This window comes from Mustelus asterias, chromosome 21 (assembly GCF_964213995.1).
Source record: "Mustelus asterias chromosome 21, sMusAst1.hap1.1, whole genome shotgun sequence".
NCBI classification, from domain to species: domain Eukaryota; kingdom Metazoa; phylum Chordata; class Chondrichthyes; order Carcharhiniformes; family Triakidae; genus Mustelus; species Mustelus asterias.
The window spans coordinates 79511166-79531640 of NC_135821.1; the positions used below are offsets into that span (position 1 = coordinate 79511166).

The following is a 20475-nucleotide window of genomic DNA, read 5'->3' on the forward strand; positions in this document are numbered from 1 at the left end:
TCCACAAATTCCTCCACACCGCCACACTCCTAAATCTGACCTATAATAAGGAGAAGTGCGTATTCCGCGCACACCGCCTCGCCATCCTTGGTTGTGTTGTGGAAAACGGGGTAATTGGTCCCGATCCCGACCGCATGCGTCCCCTCCTGGAACTTCCCCTCCCCACCAGCCTCAAAGCACTGAGGAGATGCCTGGGCTTCTTCTCGTATTATGCCCAGTGGGTCCCCAATTATGCGGATAAAGCCCGTCCACTCATCAAATCCACCTCTTTTCCCCTGACGGCAGAGGCCCACCTGGCCTTCGACCGCATCAAAGCAGACATCGCGAAGGCCACGATGCATGCTGTAGACAAATCCATCCCGTTCCAGGTGGAGAGCGATGCGTCTGACTGCGCCCTAGCCGCCACCCTTAACCAGGCGGGCAGACCCGTGGCCGCCTTCTCACGAACCCTCCAAGGCCCTGAAATTCGACACTCCTCTGTCGAAAAGGAGGCCTAAGCCATTGTGGAAGCTGTACGGCACTGGCGCCACTACTTAGCTGGTTAACGATTTACCCTGCTCACAGACCAACAGTCAGTTGCATTCATGTTTAACAACACGCAGCGGGGCAAGGTCAAAAATGATAAAATATTGAGGTGGAGAATCGAGCTTTCCACCTACAATTACGACATCTTATACCGGCCCGGGAAGCTGAATGAGCCCCCAGATGCCCTGTCCCGGGGAATATGTGCCAGCGCACAAATAGACCAATTGCAGACTCTCCACAATGACCTCTGCCACCCGGGGGTCACCAGGTTTTTGCACTTCATTAAAGCCCATAACCTGCCCTACTCCATTGAGGAAGTCAGGTCTATAACCAGACACTGCCAGGTCTGCGCAGAGTGCAAGCCGCACTTCTATCGGCCAGACAGAGCACACCTCATAAAGGCCACCTGCCCTTTCGAAAGCCTAAGTGTCGACTTCAAAGGCCCCCTCCCCTCTTCTGACCGCAACATATACTTCCTCAACGTCATTGACGAATATTCACGTTTCCCCTTCGCTATTCCCTGCCTGGATATGACCTCGGCCACGGTCGTCAGGGCCCTGCACAGCCTCTTCACCCTGTTCGGTTTCCCTAGCTATATCCATAGCGACCGGGGATTCTCCTTTATGAGTGATGAGTTGCGACAGTACCTGCTCTCCAAAGGCATAGCCTCGAGTAGGACTACCAGCAACAACCCCAGGGGGAATGGACAGGTGGAGAGGGAGAACGTGACAGTCTGGAAGGCCGTTTTACTAGCTCTGAGGTCTAAAGGCCTTCCAGTCGCCCGCTGTCAAGAGGTCCTCCCTGATACACTACACTTGGTTAGATCACCCCTTTGCACAGCTACCAATGCTACCCCTCATGAAAGAATGTTTGTTTTCCCCAGGACGTCCTCCTCGGGGACCTCGCTACCATCGTGGCTGACATCCCCAGGCCCTGTCCTGCTCCGGAAGCACGTGAGGACCCATAAGTCGGACCCCCTGGTCGAAAGAGTCCAGCTCCTCCATGCCAACCCCCAATATGCCTATGTGGCGTACCCCGACGGGCGGGAGGACACGGTCTCCATTCGAGACCTGGCACCCGCAGGTGCCCCAGGGACCACGACGATCCACAACCCCACACCCCCAACCCCCGTATACAGCACGCCTGGGCCCCAGGAGCCGCCACCATGCACCCGACAATCGGAAGGGACTACAGATGACTCGAGCGACTATGGCCTGGTGCCTGAACCAACACCGCGGCCACCGGAACCGACACCACAACCGGCACTATGACGGTCGCAGCCAGATCAAGCCCCCAGAGAGACAGAATTTGTAAATTTGTAATTCTGTAAATATCGTTCCATCCACCTTACCCCCGCCGGACTCTTTTTTAAAAGCAGGGGGTGAATGTGGTAAACCACTGTTAAGCTTATTGCCTGTGTGTGTGTGTGTGTGTGTGACATGCCTGGGCATGCCCCTGCCGGCCCTGCCTGAGACTCCTCCCCCCCTGGTCCAGGTATAAAGGTGACTGCTCCTAACCCCCCTGCCTCAGTCTCGGGACCAGTTCATCAGCATGGGTGTGCTCCAAGTCTTTTGCGAATAAAAGCCTATTTGTTCTTGCATACAAACTAGTCTTTGCTTGATTGATAGTGCATCAACCTGGCATCACAACAGCACTGAAATTCATATGCCGCATTATTCATTTTATAACTTGCAAAAATGAAAATGACCATTTAGTCTATTATATCCTTGCTGGTACAGATTCTTCAACTGCAATTATCCACACCAATCCCTGCACACTACCCATATCATTTTTATATTCCTTATTTTCAACTACTTATTCAATTCCCTTTTAAATTATGTTATTATCTTTGACTTTTATGTTTAGTTTATCCATTTACTTTCTTAATTCAACAGGCATTTACTTTCAGTGATAGCTTTACACATCCACCTCTGGTATTTCTGGCCCTATTTGGAGAAGCTTTGCAGGGCAATGCAGGGGTGTGGGGACGAGTTGAGTCCCCTTTGCAGAGCGTTGGCAGAGGCACAACTAGTCTCCATCTATCCTGTAACCATTATATTTAGTAATGGCTTAATAAAGAGCCCCATTCCCTCTCCAGCAAGTACATGAGATGGCTGCTTTGTCTCCAGGTAGTCCTAGTTTTTCTTTAATCTTTCAGACCCTTGCTAATTTCTTTTGTATTGACTACCAGTATTCCTTTGTGCTATTGTGCTGATCAGGGGTTGGGAAGCCTGTCTCCCACAATTGGTGGCATTCTGGATGGCACCAACTCACTTAGAAAGTAATCAAATCTGCAGAGTTTTGGATATAACTGCAGTTTGAGTGAATAAAACCATGTCCACTTCAATTAATTTCAATGCCTTGGTTGCAAACCTTTGTGAGATTATCTACCTCCCCACAAGAGCTCAACACCCCTCCCCTCCCCCACACTGGGAGTAATGCCACCTCCCCGCCATCAGGGGGCAGCAGCGGGCCCAGTGCAGCCTACCCTGTTAGCTGGCTGGTCCCGCCCTCCGCACTTTCTATTGGCTGGGGGCGCTGACGTCACAGAGTTTGTGGGTCGGCCCTCCCGGGATGCGGCGTTGTGATTGGTCCAGCCCCCTGTCAGTCAGGCTGACGCGGGGCCCGGTCCCCGGTCCCCGGCAGCGAGTTCGGTTGCGCGGGAGCAGGAGGCCGCGGGTAAAATGGCGCTGGCCCAGGGCGGCGGCAAGAAGAAGGTCTGCTATTACTATGATGGTAAGGCCGGGGCCTGGGCGCGGAGCGACACCCCCTCCCCCGCCTGCCCGGACCGGCCTCCCTTCCGCATCCTCCCCGGGGGCGGGAGCGACAGGCCCGCGGGGGTCAGGAGGCCGCGGGTCTGAGGGCGCTGGAAGCTGGGGGCCCGGCTCTGGGGTGAAGCCCCATCTCTGTATCTCGCCCCATCTCAGGCCAGGCTTCCCCTGAGGGCTCCTCTTATTGCTGAGGGCTTGGGGGGGGTCGGGTGCAGTGCTCCAGCCTGGGAATCTCCCCAAATGGCTGCATGCACCCAGCAGAACCCCATCACCCCCCGTTCACCCCCCTCACTGGCCGGGGATCAGCTCCCCAATACCCAGTGCTGCCTGTTCCAGAGAAACCTTCATACATTGAGCCAATCTCACCATTGTCCCCATTTCTGCTCGCTCTATTTCCAGAATTCATAATTAGTTGGGTGGGGGTACAAAAAAGAATGATCAGTTTTGTATATTTTTCCAAAGAACCTGTGTGTAAGTACTGGGAAGGTTGGGAGGGGGAATGTTTAGGTGCTAGGAAGGTTTTTCACACCGAAGGTAGTTGGGTGTCTGAAAAGTGCTGCCAGTGAAGGTGGTGGAAGACCTATGAACAGGGGGCAACCAGAGGGATAGAAGCCATGTATACGGTGCAGGCTTGGTGGGCCAAAGGGCCTGTTCCTGTGCTGTACTGATCTTTGTTCTTTGGAATACCAGCCAGCAGTATCTGGAATGAAATGGAGTGGAGATGCCAGCGTTTGACTGGGGTAAGCACAGTAAGAAGTCTCACAACACCAGGTTAAAGTCCAACAGGTTTATTTGGTAGCACAAGCTTTCAGAGTGTCGTTTCTGAAGGCGCTTGTGCTAGCAAATAAACCTGTTGGTCTTTAACCTGGTGTTGTGAGACTTACTGTGAGAAATGGAGCCAGTGCACAATTTCTGATGAAACTTAAAATAACGTGAGAAATATGAGCAGGAGGAAGCCATTCAGCCCTTTCCCCCTGCTCCCCATTTAGCAAGACCATGGCTGATGATTGTGGTCTCCACTCCCATTTTTGTGCCTGCTCCCCAGCACCCTCGATTTGACCTGTAGATCAACATTCTGTCCATCTCAGCTGTGAATATATTCAATGATCTAACCTCTGCTGCTGTCTTGAGTAGAGATTAATGATCCTCTGAAAGAAGAACTTCCTCCTTCTTGGATGAGAGACTCCTTATTTTGAGAATGTGCTCCCCCTAATTCTGTTTCCCTCGCCAAGATGCCACCGTGAGCGTTTCCAACATTTACTCTTTTTAAGGTTTCCACATTTAAAATATTTGGTTTCTTAAAGATTTCTTGGCGCGATTCCTCAGCCGTTCACACCTCGCTGCTGCTGCCATCAAAGGCAAAGAATTTGCTGCTCAACCAAATCTCCGTTCACTGCACCGGGACCAGAGAATCCCACTGGTGTGAACTTTAGCGAATCCCTCCCGTTTTTCTTCGTGGATTGTTATATATAGAAGTGTTTTGTAAGTGGATGGGTTTTGCAACAATCCAGTATCCAAGTCATCAGGCTCCAAGCCTGCTTTCTGGACAGCAGAGTTTGCTGATTCTAGCCAAGGTGTCAGTGATATTTGTCTGCGTGGTATGGAACACGAGATGCCAGAAGCATCTGCTGTATTTCATCCATTCCAAAACTAGGGAATTAAAGTCACAGCACAAATGTGGTGGATGCCTTTGACCCACCATGTCAGCGCCAACCACCATGAATCTATTTATACTAATTCCATTTTCAATACTTGGTCTGGAGCCTTCTATGTTATGGAATTTCAAGTGCTCATCCGGGGGCAGTAAGTGTTGTGAGGTTTATAGAGTTCTGGTGGGCCAGCCTTAACTTGGACGGACTTTTGGTCCTCCTTCATAGATAGTAAAGATCCAATGTAAATAAAGATATACAAGATGTGCCCAAATGATTATCTTTCATGAAACAAAATAAATAGGAGCAGGAATAAGCCATGTGATGCTTTGAGCCAACTCCATTTAGTAAGACCATTGATGATCCTCTGCCTCAGCTCCATTTTCCTGCCCATTTCCCAAAGAGATTCCCTGAGAGAGCAGTGATCTGGCTATCTCCCTCTTAAATAAGTTCAACAGTGAAACCACCACAACCCACTTGGGTAGAGAATGCCCAAGATTCACAACCCATTTGAGTGAAGTAGTTTCTCCTCCTCTCAGTCCTAGATGATCAACCCCTTATTCTCTAGCCAGCTGAAGCAACCGCTGTCTATCTTGTAAAACCTGTTCATATTCTTGTAGGTTTCAGTGAGATCACCTTTATTCTACTGAGTTCCAGAGAATATTAGCCCAATTCAGCATGGTTTTATGAAGGGTGAATCATTTTTGACTAATTTGCTAGGACTCTTTGATGATGTAGCAAGTCAAGTGGATCATGGGGATCCTGTAGATGTAGTATATCTGGACTTCAGGAAGAGTTTTGATGAGGTGCCACACAGAAGGGCAATACACAAGATAAGATCACATGGGGTTAGGGGGAAGTTATTAGCTTGGATAATTGGCAGAAAGCAGAGAGTTTGGAGAAATGGGTCGTCTTCTGGTTGGCAAGATTTAACTAGTGGGGTGCTACAGGGTTCAGTCCTTGGGTGCCAGCTATTTACAATCCATATTAATGACTTGGACATAGGGATAGAAGGTACTGTAGCCAAATTTGCAGATGACACTCAATAGGTGGTACAGTAAGTTGCACTGAGGGAATAAATTTACAAATGGTTACAGATAAGTTAGGTGAGTGGATCAAAATGTGGCAGATGGAGTTTAATGTGGATAAGTGTGAGGTTATCCATTTTGGTTAGAAAAATGGAAAGGCAGCTTACTATCCAAATGGAGAGAAACTTCAGAGTGCTTCAGTGCAGAAGGGTCAGATTTGATTTATTGTCACATGTATTAGTATACAGTGAAACGTATTGTTTCTTGAGTGCTATATAGACAAAGCATACTGTACATAGAGAAGGAAAGGAAAGGGTGCAGAATGTAGTGTTACAGTCATAGCTAGGGTGTAGAGAAAGATCAACTTAATACGAGGTAGGTCCATTCAAAAGTCTGACGGCAGCAGGGAAGAAACTATTCTTGAGTCAATTGGTACGTGTAAGAGATTGAATTAAAGCATTGTTGGAGAGTGTAAAAGAGTTAGAATATAGCTTAGAAGCATAGAACGAGAGTAAAAGATAAAAGTAGTGTGTATGCTGGGCACAGCTTGTAAGAAGTTGCCTCGCTCCGGTGCCGCCTTGAATTAACAGGTGAAGGTTCCTCCTCATGCATGAATCACAGAAAACTATGCACTCTCAGCACGTAATAAGGAAAGCAATTGGAATTTTGGCATTTAGAACTAAAAATGATCGTAGCTGCAACTATACAAGGCGTTGGTGAGACTGCACCTGGAGTACTGTATCTGGCTTTAGTCTCCTTATTTGAGAAAGAATGTAGTGGCATTGGAGGCAGTTCAGAGGAGGTTCACTAGATTGATTCCAGTGATGAGGGGTTTGTCTTATGTAGAGATTGGGCAGTTAAGGTCTATATTCTCTAGAGTTTAAAAGAATGAGAGGAGATCTAATTGAGGTATAGAAGATGATAAAAGCTATTGACAAAGTAGATGTAGAGTGGCTGTTTCCTCTTCTAGAACAAGAGTTCAAAGTTTTTGGATTTAGGGTAGCAGATGTAAAACAGATGTGGAGAGACTAATCCTTTCGAAGGATGGTGAATCTGAAATTTACGACCCCAGAATGTGGTGGATGCTGGGAGATTGAGTAAATTTAAGGAGGAGATAGACAGATTTTTCATTAGTGATGGGTTATGGAGAACGGGCAGGAAAGTGGAGATGAAGGCGAGATGAGATCAGCCGTGATCGTTTGGAATGGTGGAACAGGCTGAATTGCCTACTCCTGCTCCTAGCTCTTCTGTTCAATTCTTCTGTTCAATTTACTCAGTCTTGGAAAATAAGGAAGGGCAGGTGACAGAAGTGTTAGTGAGGGATCACTTTGGGACCAGTGACCATAATTCCATTAGTTTTAAAATAGCTATGGAGAATGATAGGTCTGGCCCAAAAGTTAAAATTCTAAATTGGGGCAGGGCCAATTTTGATGGTATCAGGCAGGAACTTTCAAAAGTTAATTGGGGGAAATCTGTGAGAAGGCAAAGGGAAGTCTGGTAAGTGGGAGGCTTTCAAAAATGTGTTAACCAGGGTTCAGGGTAAACACATTCCTCTTAGAATGAAGGGCAAGGCTGGCAGAAGTAGGGAGCCCTGGATGACTTGGGGTATTGAGGCACTGGTCAAAAAGAAGGAGGCACATGACATGCATAGGCAGCTGGGATCAAGTGAATCCCTTGGAGAGTATAGGAGTAGAGTTAAGAGAGAAAACAGGAGGGCAAAAAGGGGACACGAGATTGTTTTGGTAGATAAGGCAAAGGAGAAGCCAAAGAGCTTCCAAAAATACATAAAAGGCAAAAGAGTAACTAGGGAGAGAGTAGGGCCTTTTAAGGATCAACAAGGTCATCTATGCGCGGATCCACAAGAGATGGGTGAGATCCTAAATGAATATTTCTCACCAGTATTCACTGTGGATGTTAGGGAACTTGGGGAAATAAATAGTGATGTCTTGAAGAATGTACATATTACAAAGAAGGAGGTGCTGGAAGTCTTAAAGCGCATCATGGTAGATAAATCCCCGGGACCTGATGAAGTGTATCCGAGGACATTGTGGGAGGCTAGGGAGGAAATTGCGGGTCCCCTAGCAGAGATATTTGAATCATCGATAGTCACAGGTGAGATAGATGCCTGAAGATTGTTTATATGGAGTAAGGGGAAATATGAAGACATTAGACAGCAAATTAGAGGAGTAAATTGGAAGGAGGTATTCTCGGGGAAATGTACTGAAGAAAGGTGGCAGTTTTTCAAGGAATGTCTGTCTAGAGTTCTACAGGACAACGTTCCGAGCAGGCAGGGAGGTGTTGGTCGGTTAAAGGAACCGTGGTGCACAAAAGCTGTGCGGGACCTAGTTGAGAAGAAAAGGAAAGCGTACAAAAGGCTCAGAGAGCTTGGCGAAGATAGGGATTTAGAAGAGTATACGGCTTGTAGGAAGGGACTAATGAAGGAAATTAGGAGAGCCAGAAGGGGTCACGAGAAGGCCCTGGCAGGTAGGATTAAGGAGAACCCTAAGGCGTTCTATAAATATGTGAAGAGTAAAAGGATGAGACGTGACGGAATAGGGCCTATAAAAGGTGAAGGCGGGAAAGTCTGTACGGAACCAGTAGAAATGGCAGAGGTGCTCAATGAGTATTTTGCCTCGGTTTTCACAGAGGAGAAGGACCTGGGTGGATGTACTGCGGGCGTGCGGTGGACTGAAAGGATTGAGTATGTGGACTTTAAGAAAGAGGTTGTGCTGGAATATTTGAATGGCATCAAGATAGATAAGTCGCCGGGTCCGGATGGGATGTACCCCAGGTTACTCTGGGAGGCGAGGGAAGAGATTGCAGAGCCTCTGGCGATGATCTTTGCGTCATCGATGGAGATGGGAGAGGTGCCGGAGGATTGCGGATGTGGTTCCTATTTTCAAGAAGGGGAATAGGGATAGCCCAGGAAATTACCCACTGGTGAGTCTAACCTCAGTGGTTGGTAAACTGAAGAAGATCCTGAGGGACAGGATATATGAGCATTTAGAGAGGTTTAGTATGCTCAAGAATACTCAGCATGGCTTTGTCAAAGGCAGATCGTGCCTTACGAGCCTGGTGGAGTTCTTTGAAAATGTGACTAAACACATTGACGAAGGGAAGGAGGTAGATGTGGTTTATATGGATTTTAGCAAGGCGTTCGATAAGGTCCCCCATGCAAGGCTTCTGGAAAAAGTGAGAGGGCATGGGATCCAAGGGGCTGCTGCCCGGTGGATCCAGAACTGGCTTGCCCAAAGGAGGCAGAGAGTGGGTACAGATGGGTCTTTTTCTAAATGGAGGTCGGTCACCAGTGGTGTGCCCCAGGGATCTGTTCTGGGACCCTTGCTGTTTGTCATTTTCATAAATGACCTGGATGAGGAAGTGGAGGGATGGGTTGGTAAGTTTGCCGACGACACGAAGGTTGGTGGGGTTGTGGATAGTCTGGAGGGATGTCAGAAGTTACAGAGGGACATAGATAGGATGCAAGACTGGGTGGACAAGTGGCAGATGGACTTCAACCCAGATAAATGTGTCGTGGTCCATTTTGGTAGGTCAAATGGGATGAAGGAGTACAATATAAAGGGAAAGACTCTTAGTACTGTAGAGGATCAGAAGGACCTTGGGGTCCGGGTCCATAGGACTCTGAAATCGGCCCTGCAGGTGGAGGAGGTGGTTAAGAAGGCGTATGGTGTGCTGGCCTTTATCAATGGAGGGATTGAGTTTAGGAGTCCGGGGATAATGATGCAGCTATATAAGACCCTCGTCAGACCCCACCTGGAGTACTGTGCTCAGTTCTGGTCGCCTCACTATAGGAAGGATGTGGGAAAGATTGAAAGGGTGCAGAGGAGATTTCCAAGGATGTTGCCTGGATTGAGTGGCATGCCTTATGAGGATAGGCTGAGGGAGCTCGGTCTTTTCTCCTTGGAGAGACGAAGGATGAGAGGAGACCTAATAGAGGTGTATAAGATGTTGAGAGGCATAGATCGGGTGGACTCTGAGGCTTTTTCCCAGGGTGGAAATGTCTGCTACGAGAGGACACAGGTTTAGGGTGCTGGGGGGTAGGTACAGGGGAGATGTTAGGGATAAGTTTTTCACACAGAGGGTGGTGGGCGAGTGGAATCGGCTGCCGTCAGTGGTGGTGGAGGCGAAGTCCTGGATGAGTACAGAGAGCGTAATAGGATGGAGGGTTATAGGTAGGTCTAGAAGGTAGGGATGTGTTCGGCACAACTTGTGGGCCGAAGGGCCTGTTTGTGCTGTAGTTTTTCTATGTTGTATGTTCTATTGGAGGGTGGCAAATGTTGTGCCTTTGTTTAAAAGGGGCTGCAGGGAAAAGCTTGAGAACTACAGGCCAGTGAGCCTCACATCCATGGTGGGTAAGTTGTTGGAAGGTATTTTGAGAGACAGGGTTGTAGGAAGGGACTAAAGAGGGACTACAGGCATTTAGAGATGCAAGGACTGATTAGGGGCAGTCAGCATGGCTTTGAGAGTGGAAAATCATGTGTCTCAGATTTGATTGAGTTTTTTGAAGGGGTAACCAAGGAGGTAGATAGGGGCAATGCAGTTGATGTTGTCTACATGGACTTTAGCAAGGCCTTTGACAAGGTACCGCATGGTAGGTTGTTGCAGAACGTTAAATCTCACGGGATGCAGGGTGAGGTAGCTAAATGGATACAAAATTGGGTTGATGACAAAAGCCAGAGGGTGGTTGTAGAGGGTTGTTTTTCAAACTGGAGGCCTGTGACCAGTGGTGTGTCTCAGGGATCAGTGCTGGATCCACTGTTATTTGTCATTTATATTAATGATTTGGATGAGAATATAGGAGGCATGGTTAGTAAGTTTACAGATGACACCAAGATTGGTGGCATAGTGGACAGTGAAGAAGGTTATCTCGGATTGCAATGGGATATTGATCAATTGGGCCAGTGGGCTGATGAATGGCAGATGGAGTTTAATTTAGATAAATGCAAGGTGATGCATTTTGGTAGATTGAACCAGGGCAGGACTTACTCAGTTAATGGTAGTGCGTTGGAGAGAGTTACAGAACAAAGAGATCATGGGGTACATGTTCATAGCCCCTTGAAAGCGGAGTCACGGGTGGACAGAGTGGTGAAGAAGGCATGCAGTATGCTTGGTTTCATTGGTCAGAACATTGAATACAGGAGTTGGGACATCTTGTTGAACTTGTACAAGACATTGGTAAGGCCACATTTGGAATACTGTGTGCAGTTCTGGTCACCCTATTATAGAAAGGATATTAAAAGTGTGCAGAAAAGATTTACTAGGATGATGCCAGGTTTGAGTTGATAGTTTGAGTTATAAGGAGAGGCTGGATAGACTGGGACTTTTTTCTCTGGAGCGTAGAAGGCTGAGGGGTGATCTTATAGAGGTCTATAAAATAATGAGGGGCACAGATCAGCTGGATAGTCAATATCTTTTCCCAAAGGTTAGGGGAGCCTGAAACTAGTGGGTATAGGTTTAAGGTGAGAGAGGAGAGATACAAAAGTGTCCGGAGGGGCAATTTTTTCATACAGAGGGTGGTGAGTGTCTGGGACAAGCTGCCAGAGGTAGTAGTAGAGGCGGGTACAATTTTGTCTTTTAAAAAGCGTTTAGACAGTTACATAGGTAAGATGGGGATAGAGGGATATGGGCCAAATGCTGGCAATTGGCACTAGCTTCGAGGTTTTAAAAAGGGGCGGCATGGATAAGTTGGGCCGAAGGGCCTGTTTCTATGCTGTAACCTCTATGTCTCATCACAGGATGGCTCCCTCATCCCAGGAACCAATCTGGTGAATCTTTGCTGTACCGTTTTCAGGACAAGTGCCATATGCACCTGTGTAAAAGTCGACACATGTATTTTGGCCAAAAATTTGGTAATTTTTCATGTACTGTGTGTAAAAGACAACCATACATTTTTCAAAGATCAGAGCTCATCAGCTGCCCCACTCTTCACCTGAGGCCTCTTCACTCACTCACTGCAGAAAGGTGGCGGGCAAGAGATGCTGAGCAGGAAAGCCCTGATGTCAATCTGCTTGCCTGCTGAGAGCTGCTTGAACTGATGCTGCACTAACATCGCGAAGAGCCTCACTCGCCGCACTCCCCAGGGAGGCACAAATGTGACTGAACAATCACCCAGCCGCACTGGGTCTTGGAATTAAACAGCATAACCTGTCTGACTGCATACTCCCATCCATGTCATAGCAACAGGTCAGGGGTGGCTGGTCAGTCAGTGGACTCGTCTAGATAGCTAAATTAGGCTCTGTGCACCTAAATCAAGCATACATGTAAATCCCTCAAAGTGTTGCCCAAGAGGTTGGTGTCAAACTCAACTTCTACATGGATGTATATCCTTCCTTAAATGTGGAGCCCAAACCTGCATGTTGTTCCAGGTGGGGTGCTGCCAACGTCCTGTACCATTGTAATGAAACTCATTCTTGTACTCCAGTCCCTTCGTAATAAAGGCCAACATGTGATTTGCCTTCCTAATTGCTTGCTAACTTTGTGTTCTATGTATGAGCAATCCGAATCTCTGAACATTCACATTTACAAGTTTCAGGCTTTTGAAAAATATTCTGCTTTTCTATTAATTCTTCTGTGGGATGTGGGCATTGCTGGCCTTGCTAGTATTTGTTTCTCATTCCTAATTGCCCTTGAAAAGATGGTGGTGAACCGGCTTCTTGAACCTCTGCAGTCCATCTGGTGTTGGCACGTCTACAGTGCTGATGGGAGGGAGTTCCAGGATTTAAGACTTAGTGAAAGAATGGTGATACCTTTCCAAGTCAGGAGGTTTGGAGGAGAGCTTCCAGGTGGTGGTGTTCCTATGCAAGTGCTGCCCTTGTCCTTTTAGATGGTAGAGATTGTGGGTTTGGAATGTGCTATCTAAGGAGCCTTGGTGAGTTGTTGAAGTGCATCTTCTATATGGCACACATTGCTGCTACTCTGTGCCAGTGATGGAGGGAGTGAGGTTAGTGAATGGGCTGCTTTGTTCTGGATGATGTTGAGCTTTGGAGCTGCACGTGTGGTGTGTAACTGTAGTCTCTTTAGAGTCTATATGGCTCCGTTATGTTGTCCCCATCCAGGCAAATTGGAACAAAGTGATCCTGTGAAAAATCTGATCATCTGAGCTGGACAGTTTTACACGTTAAGGATATTGGTAATTGTTGAGCTGTTGTTAGCTGTAAAGCTTTTGGAGGATTGCATTGGTTATTAGCGATTGGAATTTTTTCTGCTTTTTTCCGGTGTCATCTAAAATCGATGTCCTAATGGATAAGTTCGCCCTAACTGGACAAGCGGATGTTACTGGTATTTTGATTGGTTGTATTTGGAAGTCCATAAACTTTGGTTGTCACCAACTTGTGTCTGTGCTGGATTTAGTAAATGAGTGTCCTGTACAGCAGGATGGCACTGTCCATAAGTTAAACCAAAAGCATATTGATTCATCATTAACTCAATTTAGTGGGTATCTGACACCTAGCTGACAAATAGGTGAATTGCCTGATCATTGTGGCACAACATGCATGAATTCATGCATAAAGACGCATGAATTCTGAAGGTTATATGTGGATTTAAATTTAACCTAATCTTGAAAATAGTTGTGTCTCCGTCTGGTTGGACTTTGAACAATACTAACAAATCCGCCTCGCTCATACCTGGTGACATCAGCAAATTAATATGAATCGTAATGCAATTTGTGTCATCTTTCATGACACATCATATAAAGGAATAAATACCAACCAGGTTTTTAGGATAAGATTTAATATTTTTCTTGTGCTAACGATAACTGTCTTCTAACTTTGCTTACAAGTGATCAGGTGTTTCTAATGTATGGGTTGTGCTTCAAGTCTTTATATGCTATTTATTGTATACCAATGTGCCAATACCTTGTTATTGTATCTTTTCATTTGTTAAATGCAGGTGATGTTGGGAATTACTACTATGGACAGGGTCATCCAATGAAACCACACAGAATTCGAATGACCCACAACCTGCTGCTAAACTATGGCCTGTACAGAAAAATGGAAATCTATGTAAGTGCCATTGAATAGTGACTGGATTATTTTGCTTGTGCTGTTTATTTTTTTTGACGTGTCCAATGCAAAAATAAAGGGTGGAATTCTCCCATTTTGACAGCAAGTGCCATGGCGGGTGTGGGAACATGCAGTGTTTCTCGCTGTGGTGGTTGGTAGGAAAGCTGGCCAAATCTTTCTGACCTTGTTAATTATGTACCTGGGTGTTTAAAGCCATTTTCCTGGGTGGGGTGGGCCTGGATGGCAGGTAGTCCACTATCATGTCTGGACGCCAAATTGAAAAGGTGTCTGACATCACTCAATATTGAAGAGGCTGGACCTCCTGAAAATGGAGAGAGATCTCCAGGAGGGCACTGAGGCTGGAAGACGCACCTCTTGAGAATGGGGATGGAGCTTGTGGAACATTCTGAGGCTGGAAGGTGGACCCTCTCCAGGAAACTGAATTTTGAAGGTCCTGCAGATGTTCCCCCAGCCTCACTGCTGTGGTGTTTCAGGGTCACGGGGCAGCCTCCTTCCTGAACTGAGGCTGCCCCGGGCTTTATTCAGGTGAGTCCTGACATCTGCAAGCCACATTGTTCTGTTTTGCTGCCAGCAGGGCGGAGAATCTGGTATTGGGGGGGGGGGGGGGGGTGTGGTGCGGTTGTGCCCTCACTCCGGCCCCTGCTGTGTTTTCTGACCTGCCACGGTGGGCACCAGTGAAATATCCCCACTGTGAATTCATGCAGGCGTTGAACTGATTTCTGGACAACCCGCCATATTTTCCTGCTGTGCCTGACATTGAATATGTCGATGAGGGCTTTGGGAGAATTCCGCCCAAAATCTACCCAGCTAATTTAGCTCTGGCCATTGTGTCCCTGTGAATTCTAAGCTGCATAAGGTTAAACTGGGAAGTACGTATGTTGCAAGTTTAGTAAAAATCTGGCACTTGTAAGTGGCAAGTACTTGATAAAGCAATAATTAGTGTATCTATTGTATGTCTGCAGTGTCACTCCGCTGGAAGGTGCTTTTTTAAAATGACTGAAAACAGTCTGTTGAAAGCCATTAACTCAAGTCCATTTGATTAATGGACGGGTGATTAAAAAGCAGTTAGCAAAGCCATGCAATCAACTTTCTTAATTATTTCCAAAACGTTTGAAAGCAGCAACCTCAACCAATCAAATTACCCACAATTTGGAAATTATGATGTTTTTGAGTCATTGACTTTAAAACAGAGTCTTATTGTTGTATGAATACAAAGGAAAACTTAAACTTAACCATACCTTGCCTGTTGCACTTTGAAACACAGCAACATCTTTCCTATCCCAGGTGCAACATAGCTTTTGTCAGCTCTTTGTCAGGTAAAATTTTCATTCTTGACAAATCTGTTCCTGCAACAAGGAAATGAAGATTTCTCATCTTGACTTTTGCAGAGGATTTCAGAAATATAGTTAGTGAAAGTAACAAGAAAGTTAAGTGAGTGAGCGGTGTTTGTCTGAATGTCCTACTTTGGTCCTTTGGAGCTCGTAGCAGCTGTGATGGAAAACTTTGGACTAGGTGTGTGGATGCACTTTCTTTTTCCTCCAGTTCTGGTGAGTTATGAATGATATAATGGTATGACACAGGAGGCTATTAGTCCCCTTGTGACTATGCTGGCTCTTCTAACCAATTAGTCCCACTCTCCTGTCTGTTTCCCAGGTGGTAATAGATATTTTCTTCACTTCGATTTGATCTGATTACCTTCTAAAAGTTAGTATCAAATCTGCTTCTATCAGCTTCTCATTGTATTCAGACCATCAATTCTCTGCCTCTTTCTAGTTCTTTTGTCGATTACTTTAAATCCATTTATCCTAAGGTTATAATTCACAAAATGGAATCCGTAACAACAGGTGCATTCTCCTAACTTTTCTTCAGGAGCCTTGTTGCTTTCCAGTTTGTTCCCTGTCTTAGTGTTGCTTGGCCTTACAGTGCCAAATCCATTCAAGCTTTCCCCAAACCCTGCACTTGACTCTCTCCCTGGAAACAATAATGACTGGCAGTTAACCCAAAACCATAGTTCGACATATGAATAATTATAAGGCTAGATAATTTGTGACAGCCAGGGCTTAAAGTGCTGAGTTGACATTGAGATTTTTACTGCAGGTGAGAGTAAAATGAGAGAGCGAATGGAGGAGATGAATTTACAATGGTGTCTTTCATGCTGTTGCTGCATTCTCTCAAGCAGTGGTTCCCAACCTTCTCAGGAACACGGCATACTTCAAGGAGACAAACAATTCCACTGCATACCCACTTTTTTTCAGCTGAATCAATTGCTCCAATGTTAAATTTGCTTGTGTGCACTATGGTTAAGATCTTAGTCGAGAGGTTTGCAACATCAGTTGAAATGTAATGGATCAGAGCAAAATACAAAACTGAGTGAATATCAACTTATTGGTTAGTTCACCATTTAACTTGCTATTTCCTTCATAAACCTCAATAATTCACCATCAGCTTTCAGATGAACATTCAAGAGTTGTATTTGTTAAATTTACCGTCACACAAATGAAAGTCCCCTCTCATTTTAGAATGAACATCTGGTTATTTGATCATTTTCTGGGTGTGGGTCTCGATGGACACGCTGACATTTATTGTCCATTCCCAAGAAGCTGGGAGTAGGCCCTCTTCCTGAACAGTGTGTAGCTGTTTTACACAGTGGCCTCCTGGGCCATTTCAGAGAGCAACTAAGTAAATAACAAATGAAAGAGTTGCATTTGTTTGGAACCTTTCATGACCACTGGAAATTTCAAAGCCAGTGAAGAACTGTTGGTCACTGCTGCTGTAATATTGGGAGCAAGACAACCAATTTCCACACAGCAAGGTTTATTTTTGTTAAAGGTGTTCCAGTTGCAGCATTGAAATAGTATTTCTGAATCGGCTGTTAATACTACGTTCCCTAATGTGGATTGCGATCACTTCAGCTGTCACAAAAATGAAATTGTCCTTTAAAAATAACAAGTTAACAATTGAAATATTCAACATTTCAATAAAAACCAACACGCCAGCAGTATTGGGGAAACTCATCACTGATACTGGCAATGAACCAAAGGATTTCTAATCGTCCCAGTCAATCTCAATGGACAATTTGCAATATATTTACCTCATTGTAAGAAATATACACACAAACACACAGATCTATTAAATAACGAGCAAACCAGTAACTGAAAACACCATGTCAATTGGGAATGAGAGTTGATATCTAAAATTAAATTAATTCTAGTTGTGAAATACAATGTGTCAATCCGCCACCATCTCCGCTTTCTATTTCGAGTTTAAATCACTTTACACTTTCTGTTGTCAACAATGCAGAAAAACAATGAGTAACTGTTGCTCGTGCAAAAGCTAATCGTCAATTCCTGAAAATCCATCAAATTGGGCAGAAATCACCCACTCATAATCATGATTGGTTTAACCTTCCCCCGATGTATCCGCTCTGATATAAATCGATATTTGCCCATGGTGTGGGCTTTCAACACACCAACTAAACAAAATATCTCATATTTTGAGATATAGATGACATTTATCTGCAGAAGACATTAATTTACAAGCAGCTCTTTTTGAACAGAAAACTGGTGAATTTGTTAACTTAGCAAGGTGCAGAGTGCGCTTCTTACAAAGTGTTTCTGGATATTAAGTAAACCGGGAGGAAATTAAATCTCCGGCTAAGAGGCACCAACTCATGTGGGCCCATTGGGTACAGCCTTTGATTGAGACAAAGGTAACACACACTCGCATTGAACCAGAGTGGGGACTGTTCACTCTCACTGGAAGCAGGTTTAGAATTGGCTTTCGATGGGCTCCTAGCCAGATACATCCTGAATGATCGGTGTTCAGACTCCTCCACTAACTGTGTGTATACCTGTCTCGGGTACCACTGAACCATGCTGTTTCCTGAGGTAACAGATGAGCATTGATGGGCAGTGAGGCGACAGGTAGGGAGAGAGCAACACAAAGGGAGTGGGTTAGAGAAAAATTAGACATCCAGAAGTAAGAAAAAAAGTATACAGGGAGGGGGAGACATGCACAAAGTCAAAGGGGGACAAAAGAATGAGCTGGTGAGGTAGATGTTGTGACTCTTAAAAGTGTGGAGACCTTTTAGCTGAGTAATGAACCAGGGCATCAACTATATTAATTAACTCATTGTGCATCTGCTAGGTCAGAGGGAGGCTTTAAGGGGACAAAGGAGTGTAGGGAGGGAATTCTCGTGGGCGGCATGATGGCACAGGTGCAGTGGTTAGCACTGCTGCCTCACAGCGCCAGGGACCTGGTTTGATTCCTGGCTTGAGTCACTATCTGTATGGAGTTCGCAAATTCTCCCCGTGTCTGCGTGGGTTTCCTCTGGGTGCTCCGGTTTCCTCCCACAGTTCAAAGATGTGCGGGTAGGTGGATTGGCCATGCTAAATTGTCCCTTAGTGTTAGGGAGACTAGCTAGGGTATGCATGGGGTTATGGGGCTAGGTCCCCGGTGGAATTATGATTGGTGCAGACTCGAACGGCCGCCTCTTGCACTGTAGGATGCTATATAAACTCAGAAATGCCTGTTCCATTCTCAACTCATAATGAAGCAGTCCGTGCCTATCTGCAGCTTGGGCTGAAGAATGGCAAGTAAATTTGAGCTATGCAAGTCTTAGGCAATGAGCATTTCCAAAAGAAAGCAGAAGCTCCTCGCCTTGACATTCAATAGCATTACGATTACTGTTTCTCTCTCGCATTATCAACACCCTGCAGGCCACCTTTGACCAGAAACTGAACTGGACAGATCTCACGAATGTCATAGTTGCAAGAACAGGTCAGGCTGGTATTCTGTGATCGATGGCTCGCCTCTCTATACTGCCTCTACAAGGAAGCAATGCTGATCTTGCTCAATCCACTGGTTTAAACATCAACACCCTCCACTATTAGTGCACCGTGTCGCTGTGTGTACTATCTACAGAACGCCCAGCAACTCACCCATTCCTCTTTGGCAGCATTTTACAAGCCCACACCTTTACTCCCTCAGACAGCAGTCATATCATCGTCACTAAGTGACACGTGATCCTGATGTGGATGTATTTCACTGTTCTTTCAGTGTCTTTTGGTCAGAATCCCGCAGCTTCGTGATGGTTTATGGGAATACCTTCACTTCAAGAAGATCACCCACCAATGCATTCTCAAGGATACTTGGGGATGGGGTATAAATGATGGTTTTGCAATGCGACGCCCACATCTACATGCTGAATTTCTCCATCCTAAACATATATCTAATGTTTTGCATTCTACTTATTTCTGTACCTACCAGTCCAAGAAGTTTGAAATGTAAAGATTTCCGTTTCTTTCTTCCAAAGCGCCCCCACAAAGCTTCAGCTGAAGAAATGACGAAATACCACAGTGATGATTACATCAAGTTTCTGCGGTCCATCCGTCCAGACAACATGTCTGAATACAGCAAGCAGATGCAGAGATGTAGGTTGCTATTTTCGAATTAAAATATAGTAGAAATACTCAGGTCGGGCAGCATTTGTGGAAAGATTGTGTTAATCTTTCAGAATGTTAGACTATGGTTTTATCAAGTACAGAGGCAGAGAAAGGAGGGGAAAAGAGATTACAAGGGAAGGTCTGGGTTATAGTGGAGAGCGGGAGAGACAAAGTGACAAAATAAAATAGATGGCAAAGTTTTAACATTCTGCATGTGCTGGTGTGCAGAATTGCTGTAAACTATCTTAATTTATTCAACAAGATACCCGTTGTTACCCGTTTTCTGCGTAAGAATTCAGTGCATGTTGTTTTTGGTCCACTGGTTACTCTCACTTCTCTCAAATATCAATGGCTAAAGGTATCACCAAAAGACTTTTATTTTAGAAAGCTGTTGGACTAATGTGCAATGTTTGCATTCTTCCTCTCCCCAGAAAAGTATTGAACTGCTGGGATAATTAAATAGTGACTTCCACAAATAAAGATTTGATGGAATAAAATACCCAAGTGCATCTTTGTATTTCAGATTCTCTCAATGTTTTATGTAGAGCACGGACTTTGTTGCTCAGTGGATAGTGGAAGTTCCAATTGAAATTGAAACTGACACCGCAGCTGGAACATACGAGAACATAAGAACTAGGAGCAGGAGTAGGCTATCTGGCCCCTCGAGCCTGCTCCGCCATTCAATAAGATCATGGCTGATCTTTTTGTGGTCTCAGCTCCAGTTACCCGCCCGCTCACCATAACCCTTAATTCCTTTACTGTTCAAAAATTTATCAATCCTTGCTTTAAAAACATTTAATGAGGTAGCCTCAACTGCTTCACTGGGCAGGGAATTCCACAGATTCACAACCCTTTGTGTGAAGAAGTTCCTCCTCAACTCAGTCCTAAATCTACTTCCCCTTATTTTGAGGCTATACCCCCTAGTTCTAATTTCACCCGCCAGTGGAAACAACTTCCCTGCTTCTATCTTATCTATTCCCTTCATAATCTTATATGTTTCTATAAGATCTCCCCTC

The 20475-nt window shown here is 45.5% G+C and overlaps 1 protein-coding gene across 1 annotated transcript in view; it reads left to right on the forward strand.

Moving 5' to 3' along the window:
* Positions 1 to 3140: 3140 nt before the first annotated feature.
* Positions 3141 to 20475, forward strand: part of LOC144509446 (putative histone deacetylase 1-B) — a 41923-nt gene continuing 24588 nt past the window's right edge. The window contains exons 1-3 of the mRNA XM_078238347.1: positions 3141 to 3261; positions 13882 to 13994; positions 19330 to 19447. Of these exons, the coding sequence (XP_078094473.1) occupies positions 3210 to 3261; positions 13882 to 13994; positions 19330 to 19447 (283 nt within the window). The 5' untranslated portion in view covers positions 3141 to 3209. The remainder of the gene's footprint in view (positions 3262 to 13881; positions 13995 to 19329; positions 19448 to 20475) is intronic.